Source organism: Falco biarmicus, chromosome 6 (genome assembly GCF_023638135.1).
Source record: "Falco biarmicus isolate bFalBia1 chromosome 6, bFalBia1.pri, whole genome shotgun sequence".
Lineage (NCBI taxonomy): Eukaryota > Metazoa > Chordata > Aves > Falconiformes > Falconidae > Falco > Falco biarmicus.
In genome coordinates, this window is record NC_079293.1 from 17,952,882 (window position 1) to 17,965,657 (window position 12,776).

The window sequence follows — 12,776 nt, forward strand, 5'->3', positions numbered from 1 at the left end:
AATGCTAACATATAATCACATATTTAAAGGTCAGTCTACTTCATGATACCTTTATATGTAGTCTGAAGGCTGTTGTACTAAGTTAAATGGAATAAATGTCCTTTCATTCTATAGTGTAAAAAAAATCAGGTTTTGAATCTTCAACAGAGATTTTAACCAGTTTTTCCCATGGCTATGGATTGCTATTTAAAAAAAAAAATATCTGTTTTGCCTTTCATTGGATGTTTCTGGAAATGAAGGAAGAAGAGGGAGGACAGGTAAAGAATTTTGAAGGACAAAGCTTTCAAACAAAGTTCTGAAACCTTCAGCTAAAGCAGCGGTCTGTGCTGTCATTCTTATTCCCTCCAGCATTTGATGGTACTTAAATTAACAATGAGAATAACATTAAGTACATTTGTGGAAGAAGTCAGTGAATAACACAAGTGGGCTTGATCTGTTGTGCTTGATGCTGGAATCCAAACCTGTCTTAGGGCTATACAAGACAAATGAATAGAAGAAGAAATTAGCAAGACAGAAAATATAACTTCTGTTTCTGATGATGGCCCATAATTGCAGGAGGCAGACAGAGCCCATAGGCTTGCTCTTTGCTCCAGATACCAAACTTGCTTTAAATCACTTGTGTATTTCTTACTGCTTCTCTCTTGTTTTCACAGCAAATGTTGCAGTCATGGCATTGCAAATAACATCTTGTCTAAGCCAGCCCTACTCTCCCTTTTTCTAGGTGGAGAACAAAAATAAAAAGATGGAAAGAAAATAGATGTTAGGGGAAAAGAAAGGAGTGAGGAGGTACTGGCAGAAATGTGTAGGTGAGATATCAGCACTTAGCTGAATTTGGTAGCACTGGCAATGTTTCTGAATCCTCAGCTGGTTTGCTTTTCTGAGGACACTGAGACCACAGCAGTAATGGATGAGCAGTTCTTGCGTCTCTCTTGTCAGCTAGGCATGATCCTAACAGAGTCTTTAAATTGCATTGGAAGTTCATACTTGGCTTGTTGCCTTTATGCCTCTTTATATCAATGTTCATTGTTAGAGATTGTTGTACCTTTCTCTCAGACTTGAGCCGATTTCTATAGTGGTTTCATTGCTAAATTAAATATATTTATATGTAATTATGTATAATAATTGTATATAATTTCTAGTTATTGCATTATGTGCCCCAGTGACTGTTTTCCTTCTGTTTACCAACAATTATCACTAGCCCAACTGAAGTCTACATTCTTTAGCTCAGACAAAATGATCTCCCAAACTATTACTCCAGGCATTCATTTGTATTAAATTGTTTTCTGTTGCCCTGTTTGGTAACGTAGATACATATATGTGTGCACACTCAAAACTTGAACTTTTGGATATCCTGTGGGAATAGGTTCAAACGTTTCTTATGCAGAATCCTATTACCTAATTTCAACTGTACAATTTAAGTGTCAGATTTTATCCCATTGATTAGCTGTTTTGTTTTCCTTGGGTCTGTCCAAGGAGAGAAAATTCTGTGGAATCTCAAGTTGCTTGATAAAGAGAGAAATTACAGCATGGGCTTTTCACAGGCGGGATGAAATCATGGTTTCCAGGGAGACCTCAGATTCATTTGTTGCAGCCAGAACGCTGAGCTGCCAACTGTGGTTGCTTGCATAAGTTGCCCATCCTATATTGTTTTCCAATCAGTCATGTATCAGTCCAGCAGCTCAAGTGCTGTGGTAAGCCTTCTTTTTCTTTAACCTGTAATAAGTAATTGCTGGCACCTGGCACAGCATCCTCTTGGAGTGGGAATAAATCCAACAAAGTGCAAAGTTCCAGAATAAATTGGATTTAAAAATACAAGCCTTCTGTGACTTCAGAGATTGGAGCATGAATACAAACTTTTTCTGCCGTAGACTGGAGGAGTCTGTGGGTTTGCTGTGCTTCACTGAACCATATGAAAAATAAACAGTCAGCCCATCCCACTTAAGAGGATTCTTTGCTTTCAGAAACATTTATCTTCTTGCTTGGGTTATACTATATATCAACTGCTTGCTTTGGTTTTCGAAGTACAGCATTGGAGTTAGTATAAAGCCTTTATACAGTTGATAGAAAACCTTCTTTTTGAAATCTGCTGAAAATGTAATAATGTCTTTAATACTATGCTCCTTTATATAATCTGCATAATACTTTGAACAGTATATATATGAGAGCTGTAAATATGGAGTATAATCTTACTATGTAGTCCTAATCCCCGTGGTCTTATTTTGTTTATATTGAATATAATATATTCATATTATAATTCAAATTGTAATCACGTTGCAGAATAGTTTCATTTAAACTACTGGTCCATTTATCTTTTTTTTTTCTTACCCATTCCTGAAATGTCTCTTGGAGTGAACATTGAAATGGTTTGCTTTGTCAGTTGTTTGGGAAATGCTTTTTTTGACTTGTTAAGTTAAACATTTTTAATGAGGGATTTAAACTGTGGCTGTGGCACAAAGGAATGAAGTATCAAACATAAACAAAGTAGTTAGTTGTTAGTGCCTTCGCTGAGCTTTGGGAGAGAAAACCATTTTGGGGAGTTTGAGTGGCAGGAACAGACCATGCTGGTGTATACTTGAGGGACCACAGATACCTATGCAGAGACAGGTGAGATTATTTCTGAAAGTGCCAGCAAGATGTGATGCTACTGTTTCTCTGAGGTCTCCAATGTTCATTTACTTTCTTGGCGCTTGGACATTCACCTTCAGCTAACCCAGGTCACTTTGCTGTTGACACTGCACAGCTCCCATTGTTGCAGCTGTGGACTTGATATACTTGCTTATTCAACTGCAACAGGTCTTTGCCTGCATCTCTCCTCACTTCTTTCATGTGTTTCTCCAGCTCTGTCTGGAGATCTGTTTTTCAGTCTGCCTATCAGGTAGGCTTTTAGACTTTTAGAGGGAGGAGAAACAAAGCTGTGCCTCTTACCCTTGCCACTGTTGTAAAAAGAAAGACAGCAGAGGGGAGGAGGGCCCAAGCAAAAGCCCCATTAGCCTTTTCTTTTTAGGGAGTCCAGGCCATGTTTCTGCTCGATTTCAGGGTTAGGATATAAACTGTCTCAAACTGTGTACTTTGTCTAGCCATGTATTCTTAGACAGGCTGGGTACAGATACTGCTTAGCCAGAATGGAACCATTTTACAACTACTTTTCATTCTTGTTGCACTAGGAGTAACTATAAAAAAAAAGTAAAAAAAGAAATTTGCAATATGTGTAACTTAAACACATGATTTTCTTTCTTGACCCCTCTTAATAAAAACTCATCTGAACTACTCTGTAATCATACATTTAATGTTGTAGAACACTTCTGGTATGAATGTAATTATACTGGTGATTGTGCCAAAATGGTTCATTCCAACGTAGAAATAGAAATAGTATGTGGAATAGTATTGTATTCATCGCTGTAGGAGATTTTATCTATCTATATACAAACTTGCATTTATGTACGTACATGTATGTGTAAACTGAGACTAAATTAATGATGTGTTCACAGCCTCACCCTTCCTAGGAAATGCTGTTATTCTTTTAAATGTTTGCAAGCATAACCACCTCATCAGTTGGGCCCACCAAGAAAAATAAATGAGGAGGAACAATATGGGGAAAACATGAATGCAGAATGGTACTGAAATCCAAGTGGAAATAAATACAGATTCAGTTGTATTACTTAATAAAAGTAACTGTCTTGGAGTAACCTTACAGACTTTTTGGATGCTTAGAACTGGTAGTATAAGGTAGAGTTAGGGATAAATTGTCCTAACATTTTATTTGCAAAACCCATTAATTTTGAGAACAGACAGAACAAATATAAAAAGGTGATGTAATATTGCATTACTTTTCCACATTATTTAATGCAAATAAATCAGGATTTTCAGGGTTGCTTTTCTCTTGCTGTACAGTTTCTGTAGTGTTGCGTAAGTTTTGGAAATACAAAGATTCTCCATTATGTCCTTTCAATCATTATTTTTGTAATGTTTTAATATTTGTTCCTTTGTAGGTCAAACCTAATGATCTATAGTTGAATTAAGAGATGTTTATACAGTGAGGTAATATGAGAGAAGTGTTAATTTATACTTGGAAGGCAAGATAGTAGATATGTAACTTTTAGTCTCGTTATTTTCTTGGAATGCTGGAAAAGGTTAAGATCATACCCTTCCCGGCTTCCTTCTTAGGCTGTAACTGGAATGGGAAGAAGTGAAGGAAGGAATTCCTCCTTTCAGTATATGTCTTTAGTGTAGTTCTTCAGCAAGAAATCTTCATGCAGCAAAGAAGCCAGGATTTTCAGAGAGAGGAAAATCTCTCTCCCTCTCTCTCCATTCCCCAGCTTGAATAGTGAAAAAACTGCACTGAAGAGCAACTATTTTTGATTCTGGAAGGTTCCAAATTGCTCTAAATGGAAAGTTTCTTCAGACAGTATTCCTGGGAAAAGTAAAGTTATCTACTTATCTAGGCACTTGAAAGCTGGATGTAGAAAGGCAGCATCAGTAAACCACCTTTGAGATACAGAAGGTGATGCTTTTAGGCATCTTGTATGCAAAGTAGAAATACTGCTCAAACTGCTTAAGCACCTACGTTTCCTAAGTACTGGAAACTTAATTTTGATGTGAAATTCTTCTGCTGTGCATGCATATAAGAGGTGCTGTCATTTGAACCTATGTGCACTTCTGTGTAGCAGAGCTCTTCTGGGAGTTGCATGCCTTTGCCATCTCTAACACACTGGCAGCCTTGAATTCATTCAAAAATGGAGTAGAGGCTGTTGGTTTCAGTAATGGCTGTACCATATGTCCACTGTTCAATTTCCATCACAGTCGGAGGTTTTCAGAGGCCCTGTCCATGCAAATGCTGCTGCACAGCAAAATTGCAGCACCCAGAAGAAAGCAAGAAATATGTTGCAGAAACTGTGCAATTGGATAAAGCTGCCTAAAATTATACAGCATGAAGGTGAGTCACTACGTCACCAATTTCCAAACTTCACTGAGTTTTCTTCCTATATGTCACAAAAACTGAATGTGCATTGGAGAGACTGTGATTTAGCTGTCTCTGACCATGCACACATAGGGCATGGGCTGATGCAGCCAAGGTTTATTGTACCTGCTTTCTCTCCTGCCTTTGGTGAAGAAATAATACTCTGATAACTCTGCTTTGGTGGAGAACAGGGTGTTACGCTGCTGCCCTGTGGGTCATGGTTCAGGGGCTGATGCTTAGCAGCATGCTATGGTTTTACCTTTCATTTACTGTGAGATGCACAGAAGCTTGTCTGAGTCTTGATACAAGTCTCAAAAGTGCTAAAATGTATGTGGTGTACTCTACAACTCTTCATTTTAGGCGCTCAGAGTAGAGGTCTTTTTGTAAGCTGTTTGGGAGCCCTCTGTGCAAGATAGATCATTTTACCCCAGGGGACTGTTTCCATTCACTCTAAACATCCCCTTTGCTATCAGTAACATGTAAAAGAACAAGATAAAAAGCATACACCGAAGAGCAGAAGAATGGCCATAATAAGTCACACTGAAGGTCCACCCAGCCCAGTATCCTGTATCAGTTAATGTCTGATAGGCTCTTGCAGTTTTAATTTAAACAGTTTTGTGGAGTTGGGAGATAGCCAAAGCCTTGCTCCTGCCACCCTGTGCATCACCAGAATTGCAAAGCCTGTGCATGAAGTGAACTGTTCCATTTAAGGTGGAAAAATGAAATAGCCATGGGGAATGCCTTGAAAAATACAGTATCACATAAGCTGTTTCTCCACTAATACTCCGTCAGTCCGCAGCCCTTTACTTAAGCTGGATGCAACATCTGTGTATTTATTTAGGAACCCTGTATGGATTTATCTTCAATGACCTTCCGTATACTAAAAGTGTTTTGGTTTAACTGAGAGATGGGAAGGCAGTTTGATAAATTTATTTTCCTGGTTACATCTGGTAAACCCACAAACTACTCACAACAATTAACTTGCAAAAATACAGGGTGTAAAAGTTTTATTTAAAATATTATTTTCTGGGTTTTTTATTTATTTTACTTTTCACATAGCTTAACATAATGTCATAGATTTATAGAATATCTCAAGTTAAAAGGGACCCAACCCATAAGGATCATTGAGCCCTGGCTACTGTTTGCAGATGCAGTCATTAGGAGCAAGCATAAATCCCGTGTCCCTCTGCCTGTGTGGTGCTGGGACAGATTTACTATCCCTTAGTGCTTCCCTGCACAATCAGACCCAGATCCTGCAGCTCTAGCAGCAGAAGTTTGGCACAAGGACCCTGACTTCTTGTAGACGCCAGCAGAGCTCTCAAGGGCAGAGAAGAGAGCAGTGAGAACTTACAGAGACAACTTTCTCTGTTTCTCTTAAAAAAACTGGAGATAGAAAGGACATGATCAGCAGTGATGAATTTTGGCTTTTGGTGATGCCAACGGGGAGGTCCTGGGCTGATATTAACAGTGGTCTCTCCATGGTAGCAATAAGGCGCTTGGGCAAATATTTTCTGTAATTTCAAGTACATTTCTGTTGCCTGTGCTATAATTACTATATCGTCAAGACCGAGCAGTTTGGTCTTGGGAGTTGTTGGTTTGGCATCTCTTTTGACTGTTAAAAGTCCAGTGCTATATTATTATTTTCTTTCAGATAAATTGAACACTGCATAATTCCTGAAATCATCATTGGATGGTTGCTTAAGTCTTGGGTTTATCCTTTTAATTTTGGTTTCTATTAATAAGTCCATTTTGGACTACTAAATAGTTATTTGGCTTTATTCTTATAATGAAGTTCTCAAGTTCTGTATCTCATATTTTTCAGGCTTTGCTGTAAATGAAATGCAGAAGGACTCATAAATATATGGAAAAATTGGTCCATTGAGGGAATACAATTTGATACTGCAAATCAGATAAGCTTGTTTTACCAATTATTTTACTGATTCTTTTTAAAAAATATAAGTTGGAGCATGGTTTTCACCAAAAGAAATCTTGCTCTGACGTGAGTTTCTTTACTTTAATGTCTTTCAAGATTAAAGATATACACTGAAGACTGCTGTAGCATTCAGTAGTAAAGAATGGAAATGAGATATGTATGATTCTTGTCCTGTGATTCCCTCCTGTGCCCCCACACACTGATGCCTGATAGCTTGTGACAGTATTTCCAGTATTATTTCTTTTACTGGTGGAGTGAAAGTGGATTTAGATATGCGCCTCCTGCGAGGCCAGGGCTGCATGGGGAATGGCAGTTCTCTCGGGTTGGGTCAGTGGGGCTGGGGCCAGGAGGAACTTGCAAATGTTTCTTTCTTGTTCTACCTTTTTTCTGTTTGGACTCCTGTTTTGCAGAGTTTTAAGACAGCTTGATGACAGCTGATCAGTGGGGTCATGTGAGGGGTATGCCATTGTTTAAAATATATGCATAGATGAGATGAATGCAAATTAATGATAGGAGAACACAAAACTGAAAAATGCAGAGGACAGCGCATCCCTGCTGGGTGTATGAGTGCAGACAGCATAGCGTATCCCTATGATTTCTTTACTGTGAGGGGTATGGTAAGGCACTGGAACAGGTTGCCCAGGGAATGGATGGGACTGTGAGCAACCTGGTCTAGTGGAAGGTGTCCCTGCCCATGGCAGGGGAGTTGGAACTAGTTGATCTTTAGGGTCTCTTCCAACCCAAATGATTCTATGATCCTGTGAGTTTTCCTTTCCTCACTAATAGTTCCCCTGTAACACCCCTCATCTCCTCTTTGCTGTGGTTTTGAGACGACCTTTCGCTTCGGCTCCTAAACCAGGCTCCCTGCACTCTCTGCAGGACAGCCAGTAAGTGCTGTCACATGTACCTCTCCAACGGTGAAGTCAGTGAAGTCGGTAGTGTTTCTGTTGAGCCCCTCCTTCCTTGGAGGCACATGGCTTCCTTGCAGCATCCTGCTCTCCCCTTCCCACCCAGCCAGCTCTCAGCATCTTCCTCTTCCCTGTAGCTTCGGTCATTCCTACTGATCTGGGGAGCTCATCCCTGGAGGTACCAGTGGATAAATGTTAGCAGAAGGGTGAGCAGAGGTGAAAGGGGGTGGTGCAGTTTAAGGAAGACTGTAATGGTTTCTGCAGGGGTTGGTGAAAGGAGAGCTGCACCAGAGAGCAGGATCCCTGTGTCCCTGCCTGACCTGAAATGCCTGTGCTTACGGCATACAGCACATACAAGTTTTGTGCAGGGAGAGTGCTGTTAATATAATTTTGTAGATTTAGTCTGCTGTTTTGTTTTCAAAAAAAAAGGTGTGATGTTAATGGTAGCAGTCCCTGTAATCTTGTTAGTGAAGACTGATACAGTGAAGTCACTAAGTTGCTTGGGTTTTATTTTCCTTTTACATAAATTCTGTGGATTTTACAGAAATAACCGTTTAGACAACCACAGCGATAACAAACACCAAAAATTAGTTAATGTACTGTTGTGATATTTTCCTCAGTTGTCTTTTTCACAACCATTCCTTATCATTTTTTTCAGCCTTTCTCTTTTGGGGCTGTTGGTGAGAGGAGTCTATAGGAATTCATAGTTTGTTGGGGCCAGCATTGTGGTTTTCTGATGTATGTCAGCTCTCTGTACAGTACCCTGTCTTCTTTTCCAGTTACAGGCTGACATTTTTCTGATATTCTCAAAGAATGCCGTTGTCCTTCTTTAATTACCTGCTATTTAAATTCCCACATAGATTTAATTTCATATGTTCTTTTTTGGTATTGCTCAATTTGGCCTTGTGAGAGATGTGTTTTACCCTTCAGTAAACACTTGCCATGGAAAAGGCTGAAATGATGAATCTTGCAAACCATCAAGTCTGAAATAATCAGTGTAAATTATCCACTTCTACTATGGTAAGATTTTTTCATATATTACGTGCTTATTACTTACACACTTAATTTCATAGTTTAAACAGATCCTTTTTCAAAAGGCTGGGACAAGAAACTGCCACTTAATCTATTTAAATGAAGTTGACATCCCAGTATTTGTGTAGGATCATTGGAACAGTGCATCTTACGTCCTATCCCATAGACTCCAAAGTGCTTCATGTCGTTTCGCACCCATTCTGACACAAGGTAGTATAATAATAAAGTATGGTGTTGCCTTGCAATTACCTGTAATCTGGAAGTGATATTTAATAATGTAATTATATTTTTGCACTATTAACTTTGAGAGATTATATTAGGTAGGAGTATCATTTCCTGGAAATTTACTTTTGTGCATTTCTTGAGGTTGTGGAGATATTTTTGGTTGTGGGTTTGTGGTTTTTTTTTTTTTTTTTTTTTTTTTTTTTGTCTTAATGGGATGAGTGCTTTATAAGCAGCGGAAAAAGCAAAGCAGCTGACTGAAAAGCCAGGGTGAATCAGGTTACTGATTTTGTGGCACATCTTCTGTCTGGCAAATACAGATAATGAATCTACCAGAAAGAAACCTGACATTGAAATTGCTACCTCTCTAGTTACTGTCTTCACCCCACAACTCTGTAATCCCTTTTTCCCATGTCATTTTTCCTAAACACATTACGCTAGGTATATACATCTTTTGAGAGTAAGATCTGTGTTTAATTACTGTAGAATTTTGTTGCAGATAACAGTTTACTGGCTGCTTGATTGCTGCTCAGTATGTTGTAGTGATTAAATGGCAATCTCTTTGGTTTGCTCCCTTGACGACTAGTCTTGGTAAAGGAAATGGTTACTTATTTCCATTTACTTATTTATTCTCCTAAGGGACACTTGCAATAGGCATGCTGAATTGTGTTTTGCTGTTATTTTTGGAGAACAGTATTTTCCAGCACTACAGAAGTTTCAGAACATGTGCCAATACCTTATTAGTGGTAGCGTGGTGGACACCTTGTCTACCCTGAAGAATTCAGAATTAAAGATTAGCAATATAAAAAGGAAAAATACACATAGTTTTCACCCACCCACCCCCATATATTAAATTTTAATTTTGTTGTGTAATAAATATTTTCATTTATATTTGACCTTTGTGTGTGTAGGCTGTTTTGGTGTGGGCATAAGTAAAGGTTTATGACTAGAAGAAAAAAACATGAAAAGGAAAGGAGTCTTGGCCTTATTCAAGGAAGGCATTTCAATTCCAGGAAATGGGCTGAAAAAAGCAGCAAGACTGTTAGAGATAAACTAACATGTAATAGATAAAGACTAACATGACTGACAAAGCAAAGCCTGTAAAGACGAATTAGTCTTGTAGCTAGATGTAAAATGCTTAATTCAGTGACGTTGAAGGGTAGTGCGATGAATTGACCCTGAACTGCTACTGAAAATTTGTCCTGAATTTAGCTTTTTTTATGGGTTACAGATCTTCCCATAAATATGGGAAAATTTAAAAGCAATAGGTTGGTTGGCTGGTTACTAGGCAGCACAAACACAATGTTGATCTGAATGCAAACCAAATATCTCAATTGGGAAAAAAAATTCTGTTAAAATATGCAAAGATAGATATAAATTATTGTAAAATTCTGTCCTCTGTTACATTCATTACATTTGATTGAGGAAACCTCTGCTTAGATGAACAAGTACCACTTCACATAGTTTAGTAGAAGTCAAAGGATCACAAAATGGTTGAGGTTGAAAGGGACCTCTGGAGGTCATCTGGTCCAAATCCTAAAGCCAGTTGCCAAGGGCTATGTCCACAAGGCTTCTGAGTATCTCCAGGGATGGAGGCTCCACAGTCTCCCTGGGAAACCTGTGCCAGTTCTCAGTCACCAGTGCATGCACTTACTCAAATCAGCAGTTAATTCTCCCTTTTTCTATCAGGGTGTTCATGTTTTGTAATGGAGAATAAAATGTAGTTAGAAAATTTGCATTTTGCACTGGAGGATAAGAAGACAGAATACAAAAGAGATTCAGTATAGTTTTTTTCTTTTTCAGAGTCTTGAAATTAATGGATCTCTAATACAGTACTCCAAAAATGTATCTTGTCCCATTATAATGCTTTTTTTTTGCAATAAACATAAGTAATAAATATGGCTTAATTTAAGTAAATTTGTAAATAATATTTATGACAGCAACATGATACCAAAGCAAACTTGGTTCAGGACCCTTTAGGGGACATAATTCAGAGACCATGATAATAAAGGAGACAAACGGAGTTAAAAATCAGAAATTGAAAATGCATATAATTATGTAATCTGCAGGGCTTGGCTTTTCTGGGAGAGGTCTGGGGCTTGCTGAGACCCTGACCCTTGGTGACAGTCTCAGCCCTGGGACAGAGGAGTGGGAAGTGTCCCAGACTCCCTGAAGTAGACAGGTGCGTGAGTTGAGACTGAAGCAGCGTCTCCCCACCAGTATCTTATACATAATCACTTGCCATATTTTGGAACAGTAGCTGTCAAGTATTTGGATAATGGCTGCGGAGTGGAATAGCAGTTGGACAAGTGTGACTGGGATGGGGAATACAACCTACTTATGTATGTACTTAGCAGGAGCAATGTATAAATATACTTGGCTGAAAACTGAGCTTCCATAGAAAAGGTGGTGGGTGCTGCTGAGTTTAGAATCTCAATTTTGAGCTTATGTGCCTGACTGACATTTTTTGAGTCTGTGGTCCATTGCAGGCTGGCCTCGCATCTGGGCTTGCAGGTTTGATTCAAAGTTCATCATGCACAGGTTTTAAAACACAGAAGCTTGGGTTTGTTTTGTAATATAACACTGTATTTTCATTTCTTCCCCATCTAGTTTAATCTCAAGACTTTGAAAATAGAATACACATGGCACAGATTGTAAAATTTTTTCAGACGCTATTAATTCTGCTACTTCATGATTACATCTCAGCTGAAGATGGGGAAACAAGAGCAAGTAAGTCTTAATTTTTATATTTTAGATAAGGGCAACTTCAAAGCATGCCTTGAATTTATTGTATCCAATTTCGGGCCACATGCACTTCTGTTGATGGTGATTTTTTTCCAGTATAATTTTCCTGGTGAAAATGCAGGAAATTATAAGTAACTTAAATATCTTTTTTCTCGTTAAGGAAAGGAATACTTAATTTCTTTTTGTGTCTTGTAAATACCCAAGGGGGGCAGATAGAACGGTAAAGCTTTAAACTTGTGTCTTGCGTATTTATATTTTCATTTCTTCCTAAGTCATGTTTTGAATAGCTTAATGTTATGTGAGAAACTAAATAAGAAAAATAGAGGTTCTATGAGAGGAAGCTGAGATAACCCCAGGTTTTGGACAGACCTTCTTGCGTATTCTCCAAAACAGCATCTCAAACCCCATCAAACCAAGTTTTATACTCTAAAGCTGGTTTATGGTAAAGAAAAAGTTAAAGCAGGGTGCCTTTTTGAATGATAAAGTGGCTGAATAAAAAGCGTGTGGAAAAATTTCCCCTGGCCACAATGATAACTTTCAGGGTAGGTCTTTTCACTCCAGTTTTGCTCTCAATCTAGCAATTTTCAGTATGTAACAACAAACTCCATAAAATTCTTTTTGGTCTCTAGAAAGATATATTTTTTCCAGTCTACCTGCTGTAAGCTGAACCTGCTTTCAGCAGAGTCCAATGATGTTCAAAGTCCCCTGCAACCGAAATTACTCCGTGATTCATATCTGTGGACCACAGAGTGACACACTTTGCTCGCTCCATGCTCCTTCTCCCAATATCTTTTCTCTTCCCCACCACCACCATTGCAAAAGCATCTCTCCAGCAGACAGACTGTGGGCACTTGCTTTCAAGGAAGGAAAAATGCTGACCTGACCAGAAGTGTCCATAGGCAGATAGCAGGACAAGGTAGAGCCCTCCTTCCTGTGGTGGAGCTGCAGCCTTCCACAGAACAGGAAGCACAGTAATACG

The 12,776-nt window shown here is 38.7% G+C and overlaps 1 protein-coding gene across 1 annotated transcript in view; it reads left to right on the plus strand.

Annotated features, from left to right (window-relative positions):
• The window catches only part of COL21A1 (collagen type XXI alpha 1 chain), a 113,923-nt gene that overhangs the window by 18,326 nt on the left and 82,821 nt on the right, over positions 1-12,776 (plus strand). Inside the window, exon 2 of the mRNA XM_056344645.1 lies at positions 11,663-11,782. Within this exon, the coding sequence (XP_056200620.1) occupies positions 11,695-11,782 (88 nt within the window). The 5' untranslated portion in view covers positions 11,663-11,694. The remainder of the gene's footprint in view (positions 1-11,662; positions 11,783-12,776) is intronic.